Source organism: Lucilia sericata, unplaced genomic scaffold, assembly GCF_015586225.1.
Source record: "Lucilia sericata isolate MDLA Ls3-8-SP2 unplaced genomic scaffold, ASM1558622v1 Contig000573F_arrow, whole genome shotgun sequence".
Taxonomy (NCBI): domain Eukaryota; kingdom Metazoa; phylum Arthropoda; class Insecta; order Diptera; family Calliphoridae; genus Lucilia; species Lucilia sericata.
In genome coordinates, this window is record NW_023994581.1 from 79,021 (window position 1) to 95,834 (window position 16,814).

At 28.5% G+C, this 16,814-nt stretch overlaps 1 protein-coding gene across 1 annotated transcript; it reads left to right on the forward strand.

The window, feature by feature from the left end:
* The first annotated feature begins 6,833 nt into the window (after window positions 1–6,833).
* Window positions 6,834–7,715, forward strand: LOC119606344. The gene is made up of 3 exons (XM_037959798.1): window positions 6,834–7,077; window positions 7,143–7,415; window positions 7,476–7,715. The coding sequence occupies exons 1-3, from the start codon at window positions 7,027–7,029 to the stop codon at window positions 7,698–7,700; spliced, it is 549 nt and encodes a 182-aa protein (XP_037815726.1). The 5' UTR covers window positions 6,834–7,026; the 3' UTR covers window positions 7,701–7,715.
* Window positions 7,716–16,814: the final 9,099 nt, after the last annotated feature.

Sequence of the window (16,814 nt, forward strand, 5' to 3'; positions counted from 1 at the left end):
CTTATGAGGCCGAATGTTCCCATTCATATGAGTAACGCACTAAGCTAACATTTTCGGAAATTGTTTTTCGCCTAAATGTATGCTCTGCTTTTTAAAATGCTATTATAACGCTTAAATAATAGGGTGATCGACTCGATTTTTCAACCGGTTTTAAAACCGTTTTTTTCTGCTTTACCAGTGTCGGTTTTTTCTTAATGTAGATTTTTCGAATATCGAATAACCCGGTTTTTTCACTTTTTAAAACCCGGTTTCGAATACTTTTATTTGCTTTGTATTCAAAGATTATTTAAATGAAATTTTTAAGTAAATAATAATACAGCCCGTCTAAATCTTAAGATTATATTCCAATTACAATAATTAATTTACGGCTGAAATTTTATGGAAGTGTTGCCTATGCAAATTTCCTAAACAGGGCTTTTAAAATAAGCTAGGATTACATAGTACCTTATGTTTAACAGAAGTGTCCCACTTTTTTCCTAATTTTTTTATATTAAAGAAATAATGTAAATCAGACGACTAGATCTAAAGTTATAATCTTTTAAACTGTTAAAAATCATTTCGGGCCATGTTTTATTAATCAAATTTAAACATAAACATTAAGTTTTTCAAATTAAAATATATTTTCTTAATTGTAATGAAAAACCGGTTAACCGTTTTTTTCTGAATTTGAAAAATATCAACCGGTTTTTTTTAAATGTCAACTATTCGAACTATTCGAAAACCGGTTTTTGGAAAATGTCGAATAATCGATCACCCTATTAAATAACCATACATATGTATGTTGTGTAATGTATAAATTGCTATCTCTGGCAAATAACAAACATTAACTACAACTTTACCACTTTAATAGGACTCTACCACCCACCTCGGTTGGTGTTGCAAGTTTAAGCAAATATTGAAACATTATACTTGCACTTGCATAAAGGAAGTGGCAATGAACAACAACAGCAGCGTCAGCAGTTATACAAACCTTAACAACTTACCTAACCGCTAGTCATTTGTGGCATTATTTAATGACACTTTAACCGAAAAAATCATGGAAGCAAATCAACTACGTGTTCATGTATGAAAACATGGGCGCTTGGAGAAACAAAAAGGCAAGTTCCAGTTTAGCACTCATTCAGTTCTAGATTCTGTTCAATTTCAGTTCTAGCTCAGTTCTTGTTCAGTTCGTGTTAAGTTCTAGTTCAGTACTAGTTCAGTTCTAGTTCAGTACTAGCTCAGTACTAGTTCAGTTCTAGTTCTGTTCTAGTTCTAGTTCTGTTCTAGTTCTGTTCTAGTTCTGCTCTAGTTCTGCTCTAGTTCTGTTCTAGTTCTGTTCTAGTTCTGTTCTAGTTCTGTTCTAGTTCTGTTCTAGTTCTGTTCTAGTTCTGTTCTAGTTCTGTTCTAGTTCTGTTCTAGTTCTGTTCTAGTTCTGTTCTAGTTCTGTTCTAGTTCTGTTCTAGTTCTGTTCTAGTTCTGTTCTAGTTCTGTTCTAGTTCTGTTCTAGTTCTGTTCTAGTTCTGTTCTAGTTCTGTTCTAGTTCTGTTCTAGTTCTGTTCTAGTTCTGTTCTAGTTCTGTTCTAGTTCTGTTCTAGTTCTGTTCTGTTCTAGTTCTGTACTAGTTCTGTTCTAGTTCTGTTCTAGTTCTGTTCTAGTTCTGTTCTAGTTCTGTTCTAGTTCTGTTCTAGTTCTGTTCTAGTTCTGTTCTAGTTCTGTTCTAATTCTGTTCTAATTCAGTTCTATTTCTGTTCTTTTCCTCTTCTAGTTCTGTACTAGTTCTTTTCTAGATCTGTTCTAGTTCTGTTCTAGTTCTGTTCTAGTTCTGTTCTAGTTCTGTTCTAGTTCTGTTCTAGTTCTGTTCTAGTTCTGTTCTAGTTCTGTTCTAGTTCTGTTCTAGTTCTGTTCAAGTTCTGTTCAAGTTCTGTTCTAGTTCTGTTCTAGTTCCGTTCTAATTCAGTTCTAGTTCTGTTCTTTTCCTCTTCTAGTTCTATTCAGTTCTAGTTCCGTTCTTTTCCTCTTCTAGTTCTGTATTAGTTCTCTTCTAGATCTGTTCTAGTTCTGTTCTAGTTTTGTTCTAGTTCTGTTCTAGTTCTGTTCTAGTTCTGTTCTAGTTCTGTTCTAGTTCTGTTCTAGTTCTGTTCTAGTTCTGTTCTAGTTCTGTTCTAGTTCTGTTCTAGTTCTGTTCTAGTTCTGTTCTAGTTCTGTTCTAGTTCTGTTCTAGTTCTGTTCTAGTTCTGTTCTAGTTCTGTTCTAGTTCTGTTCTAGTTCTGTTCTAGTTCTGTTCTAGTTCTGTTCTAGTTCTGTTCTAGTTCTGTTCTAGTTCTGTTCATGTTCTGTTCAAGTTCTGTTCAAGTTCTGTTCTAGTTCTGTTCTAGTTCCGTTCTAATTCTGTTCTAGTTCTTTTCTAGTTCTGTTCTAATTCAGATCTAGTTCTGTTCTTTTCCTCTTCTAGTTCTGTTCAAGTTCTGTTCTAGATCTGTTCTAGTTCTGTTCTAGTTCTGTTCTAGTTCTGTTCTAGTTCTGTTCTAGTTCTGTTCTAGTTCTGTTCTAGTTCTGTTCTAGTTCTGTTCTAGTTCTGTTCTAGTTCTGTTGTAGTTCTGTTCTAGTTCTGTTCTAGTTCTGTTCTAGTTCTGTTCTAGTTCTGTTCTAGTTCTGTTCTAGTTCTGTTCTAGTTCTGTTCTAGTTCTGTTCTAGTTCTGTTCTAGTTCTGTTCTAGTTCTGTTCTAGTTCTGTTCTAGTTCTGTTCTAGTTCTGTTCTAGTTCTGTTCTAGTTCTGTTCTAGTTCTGTTCTAGTTCTGTTCTAGTTCTGTTCTAGTTCTGTTCTAGTTCTGTTCTAGTTCTGTTCTAGTTCTGTTCTAGTTCTGTTCTGTTCAAGTTCTGTTCTAGTTCTGTTCTAGTTCTGTTTAGTTCTATTCTAGTTATGTTCTAGTTCGGTTCTAGTTCTGTTCTAGTTCTGTTCTAGTTCTGTTCCAGTTCTGTTCCAGTTCTGTTCCAGTTCTGTTCTAGTTCTGTTCTAGTTCTGTTCTAGTTCTGTTCTAGTTCTGTTGTCATAATCAGTTCCAGTTCAGTTCTTGTCCAGTTCCACTCGACGCTCCTGCTTTCTTTCACTCTTCCTGATTATGTTGTTACTCGTACGGAAAACCTACAAGGTACTTAAACTTTTTTAATGTTGAAAAACATAATAATAAAAATCGTATACAAAAGTTGTCTTCGTATTAAAATTTCAGTTGGATTTTAAACACAACAACATGGTGAAATTCAACATAAAACTTTATGGCAAATAATGGTTAAGAGTAATAACGTAAAACACGTATGTAACACAACACAAATTTTACAAATATTTACTACCACCATACCCATCCAAAGTCGGGGAAAAAGAGGAAAATTTAAAATGCCTGTAAGGTTTTATGTGATAATCACAAAATCCGTTTATATTGTAGCCATCAAATACGATGAAAATATAAAATACTCTCACATACACATGTCTGACTTAAGCACACACACACACACACACGTCCATAGTAAGAGAGATAATTCAATATGCCAAATAAGTATGCAATGCAATTTTGAGTGGTGATTATATTACATTGCATATGCACAAGAGTTTGAAGTGGTGTGGGCGACTAAGAGGTGATGAAACAGTATCAAGGCTTTTCGAACATTGACTACAATATCCAGGCTGAAGGGTATAAGTTAATGTTGTTGCCGTTTTATATATATTATATCCCATTACTAGACGAACAAGGTATAATTTAATGATGGCCGTTTGCATACTTTTAGGGGTCAGGTTAAAAATGAACAATTTAATTGCATACTTAAATATTAATGAGCAATTTTATAAATGAAATTGATTCGTTATTGATCTTGTAAAAAGAGAAACTGAAACTGTATATAAAGAGGAAATGTATAGGAAAAAACTTTGAAATTGAATTGTTGATAAAAAATGTAGGTTTTAAATGTCATCGAAAGGAAAATAAAAAAAGCAAATGATGTCGTAAATTAAACACATATTTAATGGCTGAAGTACATACTTGAATAATACGGAAACTTGATGAGATAAAATTTTATTGTTTAAAAAGAAAATTGTAGTATATTTTGAAAATATTCTAAATATGTTAGAATCTAAACAGAACAAAACTAGAAGCTAGAACGGAACAAGAAAAGAGATAGAACAGCACTAAAAAAGAACTAGAACAGAACTAGAAAAGAGCTGGAACAGAACTAGAACAGAACTAGAACAGAACTATAACAGAACTAGAACAGAACTAAAACAGAACTAGGACAGAACTAGAACAGAACTAGAACAGAACTAGAAACAGAACTAGAAAGAACTAGAAAAGAACTAGAACAGAACTAGAACAGAACTAGAACAGAACTAGAACAGAACTAGAACAGAACTAGAACAGAACTAGAACAGAACTAGAACAGAACTAGAACAGAACTAGAACAGAACTAGAAACAGAACTAGAACAGAACTAGAACAGAACTAGAACAGAACTAGAACAGAACTAGAACAGAACTAGAACAGAACTAGAACAGAACTAGAACAGAACTAGAACAGAACTAGAACAGAACTAGAACAGAACTAGAACAGAACTAGAACAGAACTAGAACAGAACTAGAAAAGAACTAGAACAGAACTAAAACAGAACTAGAACAGAACTAGAACTAGAAAGAACTAGAACAGAAACTAGAACAGAACCAGAACAGAACTAGAACAGAGAACTAGAACAGAACTAAACAGAACTAGAACAGAACTAGAACAGAACTAGAACAGAACTAGAACAGAACAGAACTAGAACAGAACTAGAACAGAACTAGAACAGAACTAGAACAGAACTAGAACAGAACTAGAACAGAACTAGAACAGAACTAGAACAGAACTAGAACAGAACTAGAACAGAACTAGAACAGAACTAGAACAGAACTAGAACAGAACTAGAACAGAACTAGAACAGAACTAGAACAGAACTAGAACAGAACTACTACAGAACTAGAACAGAACTGGAACAGAACTAGAACAGATCTAGAAACAGAACTAGAACAGAACTAGAACAGAACTAGAACAGAACTAGAACAGAACTAGAACAGAACTAGAAGAGAACTAGAACAGAACTAGAACAGAACTAGAACAGAACTAGAACAGAACTAGAACAGAACTAGAACAGAACTAGAACAGAACTAGAACAGAACTAGAACAGAACTAGAACAGAACTAGAACTAGAACAGAACTAGAACAGAACAAGAACAGAACTAGAACAGAACAGAACTAGAACAGAACTAGAACACAACTAGAACAGAACAGAACTAGAACAGCACTAGAACAGAACTAGAACAGAACTAGAACAGAACTAGAACAGAACTAGAACAGAACTAGAACAGAACTAGAACAGAACTAGAACAGAACTAGAACAGAACTAGAACAGAACTAGAACAGAACAAGAACAGAACTAGAACTAGAACAGAACTAGAACAGAACTAGAACAGAACTAGACAGAACTAGAACAGAACTAGAACAGAACTAGAACAGAACTAGAACAGAACTAGAACAGAACTAGAACAGAACTAGAAGAGAACTAGAACAGAACTAGAACAGAACTAGAAGAGAACTAGAAGAGAACTAGAACAAGAACGGAACAAGAACAGAACAAGAACAGAACTAGAACAGAACTAGAACAGAACTAGAACAGAACTGGAACAGAACTAGAACAGAACTAGAACAGAACTAGAACAGAACTAGATGAGAACTAGAACAGAACTAGAACAGAACTGAACTAGAACAGAACTAGAACAGAACTAGAACAGAACTAGAACAGAACTAGAACAGAACTAGAAGAGAGCTAGAACAGAACTAGAACAGAACTAGAACAGAACTAGAACAGAACTAGAACAGAACTAGAACAGAACTAGAACAGAACTAGAACAGAACTAGAACAGAACTAGAACAGAACTAGAACAGAACTAGAACAGAACTAGAACAGAACTAGAACAGAACTAGAACAGAACTAGAACAGAACTAGAACAGAACTAGAACAGAACTAGAACAGAACTAGAACAGAACAAGAACAGAACTAGAACAGAACTAGAACAGAACTAACTCTAAAATTTTATTTTTTATTAAAGAATTAATCTCTTTTTTTTTAATTTTCATTAAAATTGTTGTAAATTATTAGAAAATTTATAGCTTTTACGGGTAAATAGACAAATTTACATATTTTTTTTTTATTATTTACGACTTAAAAAAGAAACTTAAATTTATGCTTTTAATAACGCTTAGACGGTAAATGTGTTTGGATTATTAAAAGAAATAATAATAAAAAAAGTATTACTTAAGGAATTTTATGCTAATAAATTATTAGCTTTGCATAAAAAAAGCTTAGAAATGCAGTCAAGAAAACACTTTGTAAAAAGACATACTAAAACAAGTGTTAAAATTCCCATTAGAGAAGAAGGAAAAATTGAACTAAGAAGTGTGTGAACACACATTTAGCTTAAAGTGTGGCGGCACGTTTTAGGTGCGAGTGGTGGAATATGTATTTTTAAAAAAAAAATTAAATTATTTAAAAGCATCAGGCCATTAAATAACAATAATTAAAAATAGAAACCCCACAACGCAAATTATGGGGGAGATTAGTTTATGAATGATTGTAAAAAATTATGTTTGTATTTTAGCAAAAGCGAGCGTATGAGCTAAATAAATAATTATTTAATTTAATTAGATGGCAGTTGAAAAAAATACAAATAAAATAAAATTAAAGGCATTATCAATTGAGTAAAGAAAAAGTTCAATTTTATTTTACTTTTACTATGGAAAAGACAGCAAAAAATATTCATAATAAAATTGACCTTCAGCTGATAACGAGCCACAAAATCAAGTATAATGATACTTGAAACAATCAAGGGAGAAAAAAAAGATAGGAAATATTTGTAAAAATAAACGACCAAAGACTTAGAGGTAAATTGAAAAGATTAGTGTAGTCGAGAGAAAGAGCTTAAACAAGAAGGACTTGAAAATATAAAGAAATAAAGAAATTTCAAATAAAAATGTTGCAGAAAAAGTTTTATAGTGTATTTGTAGTGTTCTGCTTAGTACAAGTGAGTTTTGCTTAAGATCTCGGGTTAAATTCAGTGAATGTAATTTGTTTTCAAAAATTCTTTAGCTTTCCTGGGCTGGTGTTATAAGACCTCCTTCACCCATTATCAGCGATGAGACTAAAGAAGAATTTGAGCGTCAAGTGCGTTTAGAAACCGAAGAGTTTCTTAATAATATTTTCAAAAATCAAATAGGTTTCTTTAATAAAGTAAAGACATCTTTGGATCCTGCTACGCAGCGTTATAAGGATATAGAAACCTATGTGGGTAAATTGGAAGTGGCTAAACAAGAGAAAAATTTAGATAAAAAAGATGAATTATATTTTGATTCCTTAAGAAAGGTAATAATTAATAAAATCAAACAAAAAAAAGTAAAATAATAATAAAAAAACTTTCTCCAGATCGATAAATCTACTTTGTTTCTAAATGAACGCGAAGAAACCGGTTTGGAAGATGATGATTATCAAAAGATCTTAGAGGAAAATGGTCTTAAAGATTTAATGAAAAATTTTTTGGCCGATGTGGCGGTGTATTTTTGGAAAATGGCCAAACATAGCGGTAAAGTGGTAGAGTCCACTATGGATCGTTTTATTGAAAATATGCAAAAAGATAAAGTTGTATTTTAGTTTTAAGACATTATTGAAAACAAGTAAGAGTGCTATATTCGGCTGTGCCGAATCTTATATACCCTTCACCATAGTGTATTTAAAAATTCATTTTCCCGACTATCATTATTATAGCAATAGCAAAACATAATGAACAACAACAACGCTAAACGAAATAAACACACAAAAAATAAAATACACAAGGCAGTAAAACCAACAGACATCCAAACATACGAAACGAAATACAGAAAAAAACAAAAACAAAATACACAACGCAATGAAACCAACAGACATCCAAACATAGGAAATTCAATACACCAAGAAAACAAAAACAATATACACAGGGCAATGAAACACACAGCCATCCAAACATACAAAACGAAATACTCAAAAAAAAACAAAAACAAAATACAAAAGCAATGAATAAGCAGTGTTGTTGTTGTTTATTTTTTATGAAAATTTCAGAGGTTGTCTCGGATTTTTGCTTATATCTCCGTTGTTTATGAACGGATTTTGCCGATTTTAAATAGGAAACTTCTCGAAAGCATGTCTGATAGAATTATTGAAGATTTGGATCTTCAGAAAACTGATTTCAACAGACAGACAGACGGACAGACAGACAGACAGACGGACATGGCTTAATCGACTCCGCTATCTATAAGGATTCAAAATATATATACTTTATGGGGTCGGAAAATTATATTTTGGAAATTACAAACGGAATGACAAACTTATATATACCCTTCTCACGAAGGTGAAGGGTATAAAAACATAATAATATTAAAATAGTTTTTAGTATAAAAAAAATATTAAAATTAGTGAAGTTTAAAACCTGAACAAATAAATTTTAAAATTTATTTAAAAACAAAAAAAAAAAAAAATAAAATTTTTTTTCACAAATTTTCTTAAACAAATTCCTGAATTAAATGTTTAAAAGTAATTATTTATAATCCAAGAACTTAGATCTATCATTTGCCATCAAAAATTTTAAAATTTCCCTTTTTAGGAAAATTTTTGTTTAACACAGTTTTTACTTTAATTTTACTAAAAAATTTTAGTTTCCATAAAAAAAAAAAAAATTTAAATTAAACCAAAAAACAGAAAATTATTGAAAAAAGTAAGAAAAATATTTTTTTTAGAAAAAGTTTCAATTTTTTCAAAAATTTTATATTTTTGTTAAACAAAATCCATTATAATTACCACAAAGAACATTATTTCATATCATAAGTATCAAACTAACAATTTGCCATCAAAATTTTACAAATTACCTCAACTTGAGAAAATTTCCCTTTTTAGGGAAATTTTAGTTTTTAACAAATTTTTACAATATTATTCGTAGAAATAATTTCTTTTCATTATAAAAAACATTTCGAGCCAAAAAATCTTTAAAAAGTTAACTCTAAACCTTTAAATTAAAAAAAAAAAGAAAATTATTTGAAAAATTAAAAATTGTCTATATTTTTTGAAATTTTATTAAACGAAAACATTTGTAAAGAATTTTTAAAATATAATTTGTTATTTATAACTTAAGAACTGTCATTTGCCATCAACATTTTTCAAATTACCTCAACTTGAGAAAATTTCCCTTTTTTAGGGAAATTTTTATTTTAGCAAATTTCTGCAATAATTTTCTATGAAATTATTCTTTTTCATTATGAAAAGCATTTTAAGATCAAAAATTATTAAAAATTTAACTCTAAACCTTAAGAATTATAAAATCTTTAAAAAAATATTTTTAAAATTAAAAATTTTCTATGCTTTTCGAAATTTTGTTAAACGAAAATATTTGTAAAGGATTTTTAAAGTGTAATAAGTTATTTATGACCTAAGAACTGTCATTTGCCATCAAACATTTTCAAATTACCTTAACTTGAGAAAAATTCCCTTTTAAGGGAAATTTTTATTTTTCCAGATTTTAACAAAATTTTAAATAGAATCGAAAGATAAAGTTTTTATGAATACTTTTTAGTTAAAAAATCTTTAAATTTGGCGTTGAAACCCATAAAATGGAATTAGTTTTAGAAATAAGTTTTAAAATTAAAATTTTTCTTAAAAATTTTAAATTTTTTTTACCAAAAGTGATAAATTACATTTAAATTTGTTTTAAATAGTAAAAAGGCGATTTATATCCTTCATTTGCTGTTGAAATTTTCTTAATTACCTCAACTTAAGAAAATTTCCCTTTTTAGGGAAATTTTTATTTTTCCAGATTTTAACAAAATTTTATGAATACTTTTTAATTAAAAAATCTTAAAATTTTGACTAGAAAACCATAAAATTGAATTATTTTTAAAATTAGTTACAAATTTAAATTTTATTTAAAAATTTTAAATTTTCTTTACCAAAAGTGATAAATTACATTTAAATTTGTTTTAAATAGTAAAAAGGGGACTTATATCCTTCATTTGCCGTTGAAATTTTTCAAATTACCTCAACTTGAGAAAATTTCTCTTTTTAGGGAAATTTTTATTTTTCCACATTTTAATAACATTTTTAGCAAAATCAAATCGTAACAATTAAAAGAACAATTTTAAGTTAAAAAATCATTAAAACTTGCACAAAAAACCTATAAAATTTAATTATTTTCTCAAATTAAAATCCACTTAAAAGAAATGTTTCATTTAAATATACAATTTAAACAAATTTCCCTATAATTTAGCTTAGAGCTTCAAAAAAAATTATTACTGTATTAAATCACTGAAACCCTTGTAATAAACTCTCAAATTCATATAAAAATTTTAAGGTTTAAAAAAAAATCTCCTTTACATTTCTATGGTTTACAATGTTCTATACAATTTTTATGAGAAAAAAAAATTTCCAAACAGATACTATTCATTAGGAGATGTAGCCAACCACTAACCCTTCTTTTAATAGCTTGTCCATTTTATGGCCCTTTTAACAAATTTACATGTAGTAAAACTATTCAAAAAACTAACAAAACATATATTTTTATTAAAAAAAAATCCACCAAAGAAAAAAAAACCTACAATATTTTTATGGTTTTTACTAAAAACTGACAAAATGAATGAAAACTTTATAAACTCCAGCAGAAAGAAGAGCAGCAGTAGTAGAAAAAAATATCTGTTTTAGTCATATTTGAATAGCAGAATTTTTATGATGGTATTGTATAGACCTAAACCACCTTTCAATATTATTTTTTTTTTTTCAAATATTTGTTTATTTTGTATTTTAATTGTAACCAGAGTTTGAGGTTAAAAACTGTTTGTTTTTTCATTTTTCTGCTTACCTTTGCTGCTGCTACTGCTGTGTAGCAATTAATATAATTGAAAATGAATATTTACAGCTTTTAAAGTTGGAATTATATATAAATCTACAAATTGAATTGATAAATATACACATACAGGTTTATTGTTGAAATAAAACCAAAATCATATTCAAAAATTCACAAATAAACCAAAGAGTTAAAAATATGAAAAAAAATATATATTTAAATGGGATTTTTCATAAAAAATACTTAAGAGTATTAATTTATATTGTAAATTTAATTTAGTGGAAAAAATCTGTATATTGTGGTCAATTGAAAATGATAATTAATATTGGATATACATATCGAGGGGGAAAAAACCATAAAAATAAATAAAAAAAATGTACCAAATATGATTGCTACAATGTGATTTTAATTAAAGCTATATAAAAACAAGAAGGTAGGATTTAATTAAATTGAATAAAATTAAATACAAAACAAATTTGAAATTTATTCATAAAATGTAACCTTTTTAAACAAATTTTAAAAATTTCCTAAATGAAATGACCAAGAAAAGGCTAAATCTATTATTAATAGTGAAAGAGGTTCTATAACTTTTATTTGCCATCAAAATTTTGCAAATTACCTCAACCTGAGAAAATTTCCCTTTTTAGGGACATTTTTATTTTTCCTTAATTTGATAAAATTTTTGCTTAAATGACTTTAAACAACTAATTAATAAAATTTATATAAAAATTTTCCAAAATTTTGCTCTAAAATCTTACAAAAACCTAAAATTTTGATATTTTTTTCACAAAATTTAAGTTTTTCTAAAAAATTTTAAAAATTTCTTAAAGAAAATCTCTAAAAGAAGTTTAAATTTACTAATTATAGTTAAAGGGCTGTTATAACTTTTATTTGCCATTAAATTTTTGCAAATTACCCCAACTTGAGAAAATTTCCCTTTTTAGGGAAATTTTTATTTTTCCATAATTTGACAAAATTTTAGCTTAAAACGTCTTTAAACAATTAACTAATAACATTTATATAAAAATATTCCAAAATTTTGCTCCAAAATCTTACAAAAATCCAAAATTTAAAAATTTATTCCTAAAATGTAAGTTTTTCTGAAAAATTTTTAAAATTTCTTAAGAAAAATCTCTAAGAGAAGTTTAAATTTACTAATTATAGTTAAAGGGCTGTTATAACTTTTATTTGCCATTAAAATTTTGCAAATTACCCCAACTTGAGAAAATTTCCCTATTTAGGGAAATTTTTATTTTTCGATAATTTGACAAAATTTTAGCTTAAAATGACTTTAAATAACTAATTAATACCATTTATATAAAAATATTCCAAAATTTTGCTCTAAAATCCTACAAAAACCTAAAATTTTTATATTTTTTAACAAAATTTAAGTTTTTCTGAAAAATTTCTTAAGGAAAATCTCTAAGAGAAGTTTAAATTTACTAATTATAGTTAAAGGGATGTTATAACTTTTATTTGCCATTAAAATTTTGCAAATTACCTTAACTTGAGAAAATTTCCCTTTTTAGGGAAATTTTTATTTTGCAAAATTTTAACAAAAATTTTAGTCCAAACTACATGTTTCCTTTCACATAAATATATTTAAGTGAAAATACCTTCAAATGTTGTCACAAAACCTTAAAAAATCCAATGTTATAAAAATGGTCGTGAAATTTAAAATTTATTAAAATATATAATGAAATTTATTTTATGATTTAGTTCTTAATTCCCCCTTTTTTTGAATATTATTACTAAAATAACTTTTAACCTTTTGCTCTTAAATGTTTTTCTTTTAAAAACAAAGTTTTTTATTAAAAACAAACGATTACGACTTCTAGACAACTTCAAAACCAAGTACATTTTAGAAAAATGAAACCAAAAATAACATACAAAGCAATTGTCTTAATGTCAACAACACTTTAAGAAAAAAAACGACGAAATATTTTTATTTCATTTCAAAATGTTTTGCAGACTCTCCCTACCTCTCTCTCTCTCATAATTTAAAATACTTGGCCATTCTTATGTAGAGCAAAGAAACCTTATTTCTTGTTAGTTTTTAGTGGTTGCTTCTAATCCTTTGCCACCGAAACTATATGTTTTTATTCCTTATGATTTCTTTATTTTTTTTTTTTGGCGGAACGGAAACTAAAATAATAAATACTTGAGTTAATGAATAAAGTATTAAGTTCTTTTTCTTTCTATATGCATTTTGTTTCAACTTGAATAAACAAAGTTTTTTTTTTCTTAAAGTATGAGTCTTTGTGTAATGTTTAGTCTACAGATAATATTTTTCTTAACAAAGTTTCCTTTTTCCCTTTATATCATCTTTGCGAAAGGTTTCATTTAGTTTGGTAGTTTAGTTTAGTATTTGCGGTTTATTTCAAGTTGTAGACAACAGATTATCGTATACTCTTGCTTAAAAGTAGCTAAAAAGTTGATAAAGTCGTTTATAAAGTTTTGTTATTTGATTGTTTAAACAAAGAAGAGTTTGTGAAAACCACATAAGTCTTAAATGTAATAATATAAATATTTAGCACCTAATAGTAGGCAATATATTTTATAAGAAATTCCTAGTTCAATGAAATACCTAAAACCATGATATTAAACTATTTAAACAAATATGCCTAAAGATAGTCCACATATTTTGTATTAAAAAAACCACGGAAAATATGCTTTTATATATAACGGATAAAACTACAGAAGACTACTTTTAGGTTACTTAAAATTTATTACAATTCATAGGTGTATTCCCTAAATATTATTACCCCTTTTTTAAAAAAAAAAATTATTAAAATTTTCTTTTATTTCTTTACTCCCCATATAAATATTTTCATTTTTTGTCATTTATAAACATTTTTCGTAAAAAGTCTCTTTATTTATGCTGCAGTATTTGCCCGGATTGTTGTTGTCTTATTTATTTATATAGCAGCCATAAATAATTGCAGACAATGTGCTTCCCAGGATTTGACCAAAATACACCTTTACGTTGTATTTTTTACGTTTCTATATTTCAATATATCGAATGTCATTGGTAGCTAAAATGTAAATAGAAATTGTATAAAATATTCACAGACTGATAGAAACGAAATCACACTATTTTATACAACGCAGAACAAATAGACTATAATCTAACCTGCAGTATGAACCATAAGATGGTCTACAGAGATTTGTATAAAGTCTAAACTATAGTCAAGTCTCTAATCTGCACTATAGTCTAGTCTATAATCTAGCCTATAGTCTAGTCTATAGTCTGGACTATAGTCTAGTCTATAGTCTACTCTATAGACTAGTCTATAGTCTAGTTTATAATCTAGTCAATAGTCTAATCTATAGGATATAATCTGGAATATAGTCTAGTCCATAATCTTGGACATAAGTCGAGTATATAGTCTGGGCTTTAGTCTAGTCTATAGTCTGGGCTAAAGTCTAGACTATAGTCTAGTCTATAGTCTAGACTATGGTCTAGTCAATAGCCTAGAGTATAGTCTAGACTATAATCTGGTCAAAACTAATCTATAGGAAATAATCTGGAATATTGTCTAGTCTATTTTCTAGACAATAGTTTAGTCTATTTTCTAGACAATAGTTTAGTCTATAGTCTAGTCTATAGTCTAGTCTATAGTCTAGTCTATAGTCTAGTCTATAGTCTAGTCTATAGTCTAGTCTATAGTCTAGTCTATAGTCTAGTCTATAGTCTAGTCTATAGTCTAGTCTATAGTCTAGTCTATAGTCTAGTCTATAGTCTAGTCTATAGTCTAGTCTATAGTCTAGTCTATAGTCTAGTCTATAGTCTAGTCTATAGTCTAGTCTATAGTCTAGTCTATAGTCTAGTCTATAGTCTAGTCTATAGTCTAGTCTATAGTCTAGTCTATAGTCTAGTCTATAGTCTAGTCTAGTCTAGTCTATAGTCTAGTCTATAGTCTAGTCTATAGTCTAGTCTATAGTCTAGTCTATAGTCTAGTCTATAGTCTAGTCTATAGTCTAGTCTATAGTCTAGTCTATAGTCTAGTCTATAGTCTAGTCTATAGTCTAGTCTATAGTCTAGTCTATAGTCTAGTCTATAGTCTAGTCTATAGTCTAGTCTATAGTCTAGTCTATAGTCTAGTCTATAGTCTAGTCTATAGTCTAGTCTATAGTCTAGTCTATAGTCTAGTCTATAGTCTAGTCTATAGTCTAGTCTATAGTCTAGTCTATAGTCTAGTCTATAGTCTAGTCTATAGTCTAGTCTATAGTCTAGTCTATAGTCTAGTCTATAGTCTAGTCTATAGTCTAGTCTATAGTCTGGTCTATAGTCTAGTCTATAGTCTAGTCTATAGTCTAGTCTATAGTCTAGTCTATAGTCTAGTCTATAGTCTAGTCTATAGTCTAGTCTATAGTCTAGTCTATAGTCTAGTCTATAGTCTAGTCTATAGTCTAGTCTATAGTCTAGTCTATAGTCTAGTCTATAGTCTAGTCTATAGTCTAGTCTATAGTCTAGTCTATAGTCTAGTCTATAGTCTAGTCTATAGTCTAGTCTATAGTCTAGTCTATAGTCTAGTCTATAGTATAGTCTATAGTCTAGTCTATAGTCTAGTCTATAGTCTAGTATATAGTCTAGTATATAGTCTAGTCTATAGTCTAGTCTATAGTCTAGTATATAGTCTAGTATATAGTCTAGTCTATAGTCTAGTCTATAGTCCAGTCTTTAGCTTAGTCTGACTGTTTATATTCCCGTCAGCAGGGTATCTTTCTTTTAAAAAAACGTAGGTTAAATTCTATTCCATAATATATTCAATGTTCTGAACTTCCTTAAGGATTTACATAACACGTACACTGCTCTCTCATAGATTTAAATATTTATTCTTCAATTCTTGTTTATATTTAAATTATTGTCATCTGGGGGATTTCGCCAATGTCTAGAACATTAACAGGGTTAAAACTAAGCAACGTAGAACTAAATTTCCAACATGATTGAAACCCATAAACTAAGGGCTAGAATAATAAATTTTCCTAAATGAAAACTTTCGAATGAAAATTTATGGGGTTTACAGAAAGGTAGTTAATAGGAGTCTTTAAAGTTTAATGAAATTTATGGTTTCAATAATACAAAAGATAAGCATACAGTAAGGCAGAGAGTAAAAATAATAATTTAAAGCATAACTTAGGGTGTAGTAAAAATTTAAATTTTATTGAACTAACAATTTCAGTTTAACATATTTAAATATCTAAACATATACTTTAGTTTAAAAATTTAGTAAAAAAAACTGAAGCATAATTTTAGGAACTTCATAAATTTTTATTATGTTTTTTTCTTTTCATTATTTCTTTTAAAGAAACATTATATTTTTTCATAAACATAAATCTTTTAATTTCACTTACTTTCTGCGCATTCTTATAATTTCGTAAGTTTATTTTCTTGCAAATCATTTTCAGTTTTCACATTATATCCTCAAGGTTTTAACATACTCATAAAATGAAAACGAAAAAAAAAAAAATGAAAGCATATTTTACTGCTGCATAAAACTACCCACACTTTTCTACAACATATAAGAAGTTTTTTTCTTAAAGAAAATCCTCTAAAGATATTAAGAATATATCTTCATACATACGTCAATGAAACCTACATGTGTTTTTTTTTTTCTCCCTTAGTAAGTAGGATTTCTTAGAAGAAAATCATAAAAATCTTATGTTGCCTCGTTTAGTTAAGAAACTTGGCAACAATAACCACCACATTTAGAAGGCCTGAGGAGTTACAAGTTTTCTTTCCTGGCTGGCTGTCTGGTGGCATGATTGACTGACTGACTCATGTATAATATTAAGAAATGATTTTGAATATTAAGATTTCAAATTGAAATAAAATTTTATAGACATAGAACAAATAAGGGAGAGGGCGGTAGTGAAGAGGAAAATTTTACATTAGATTA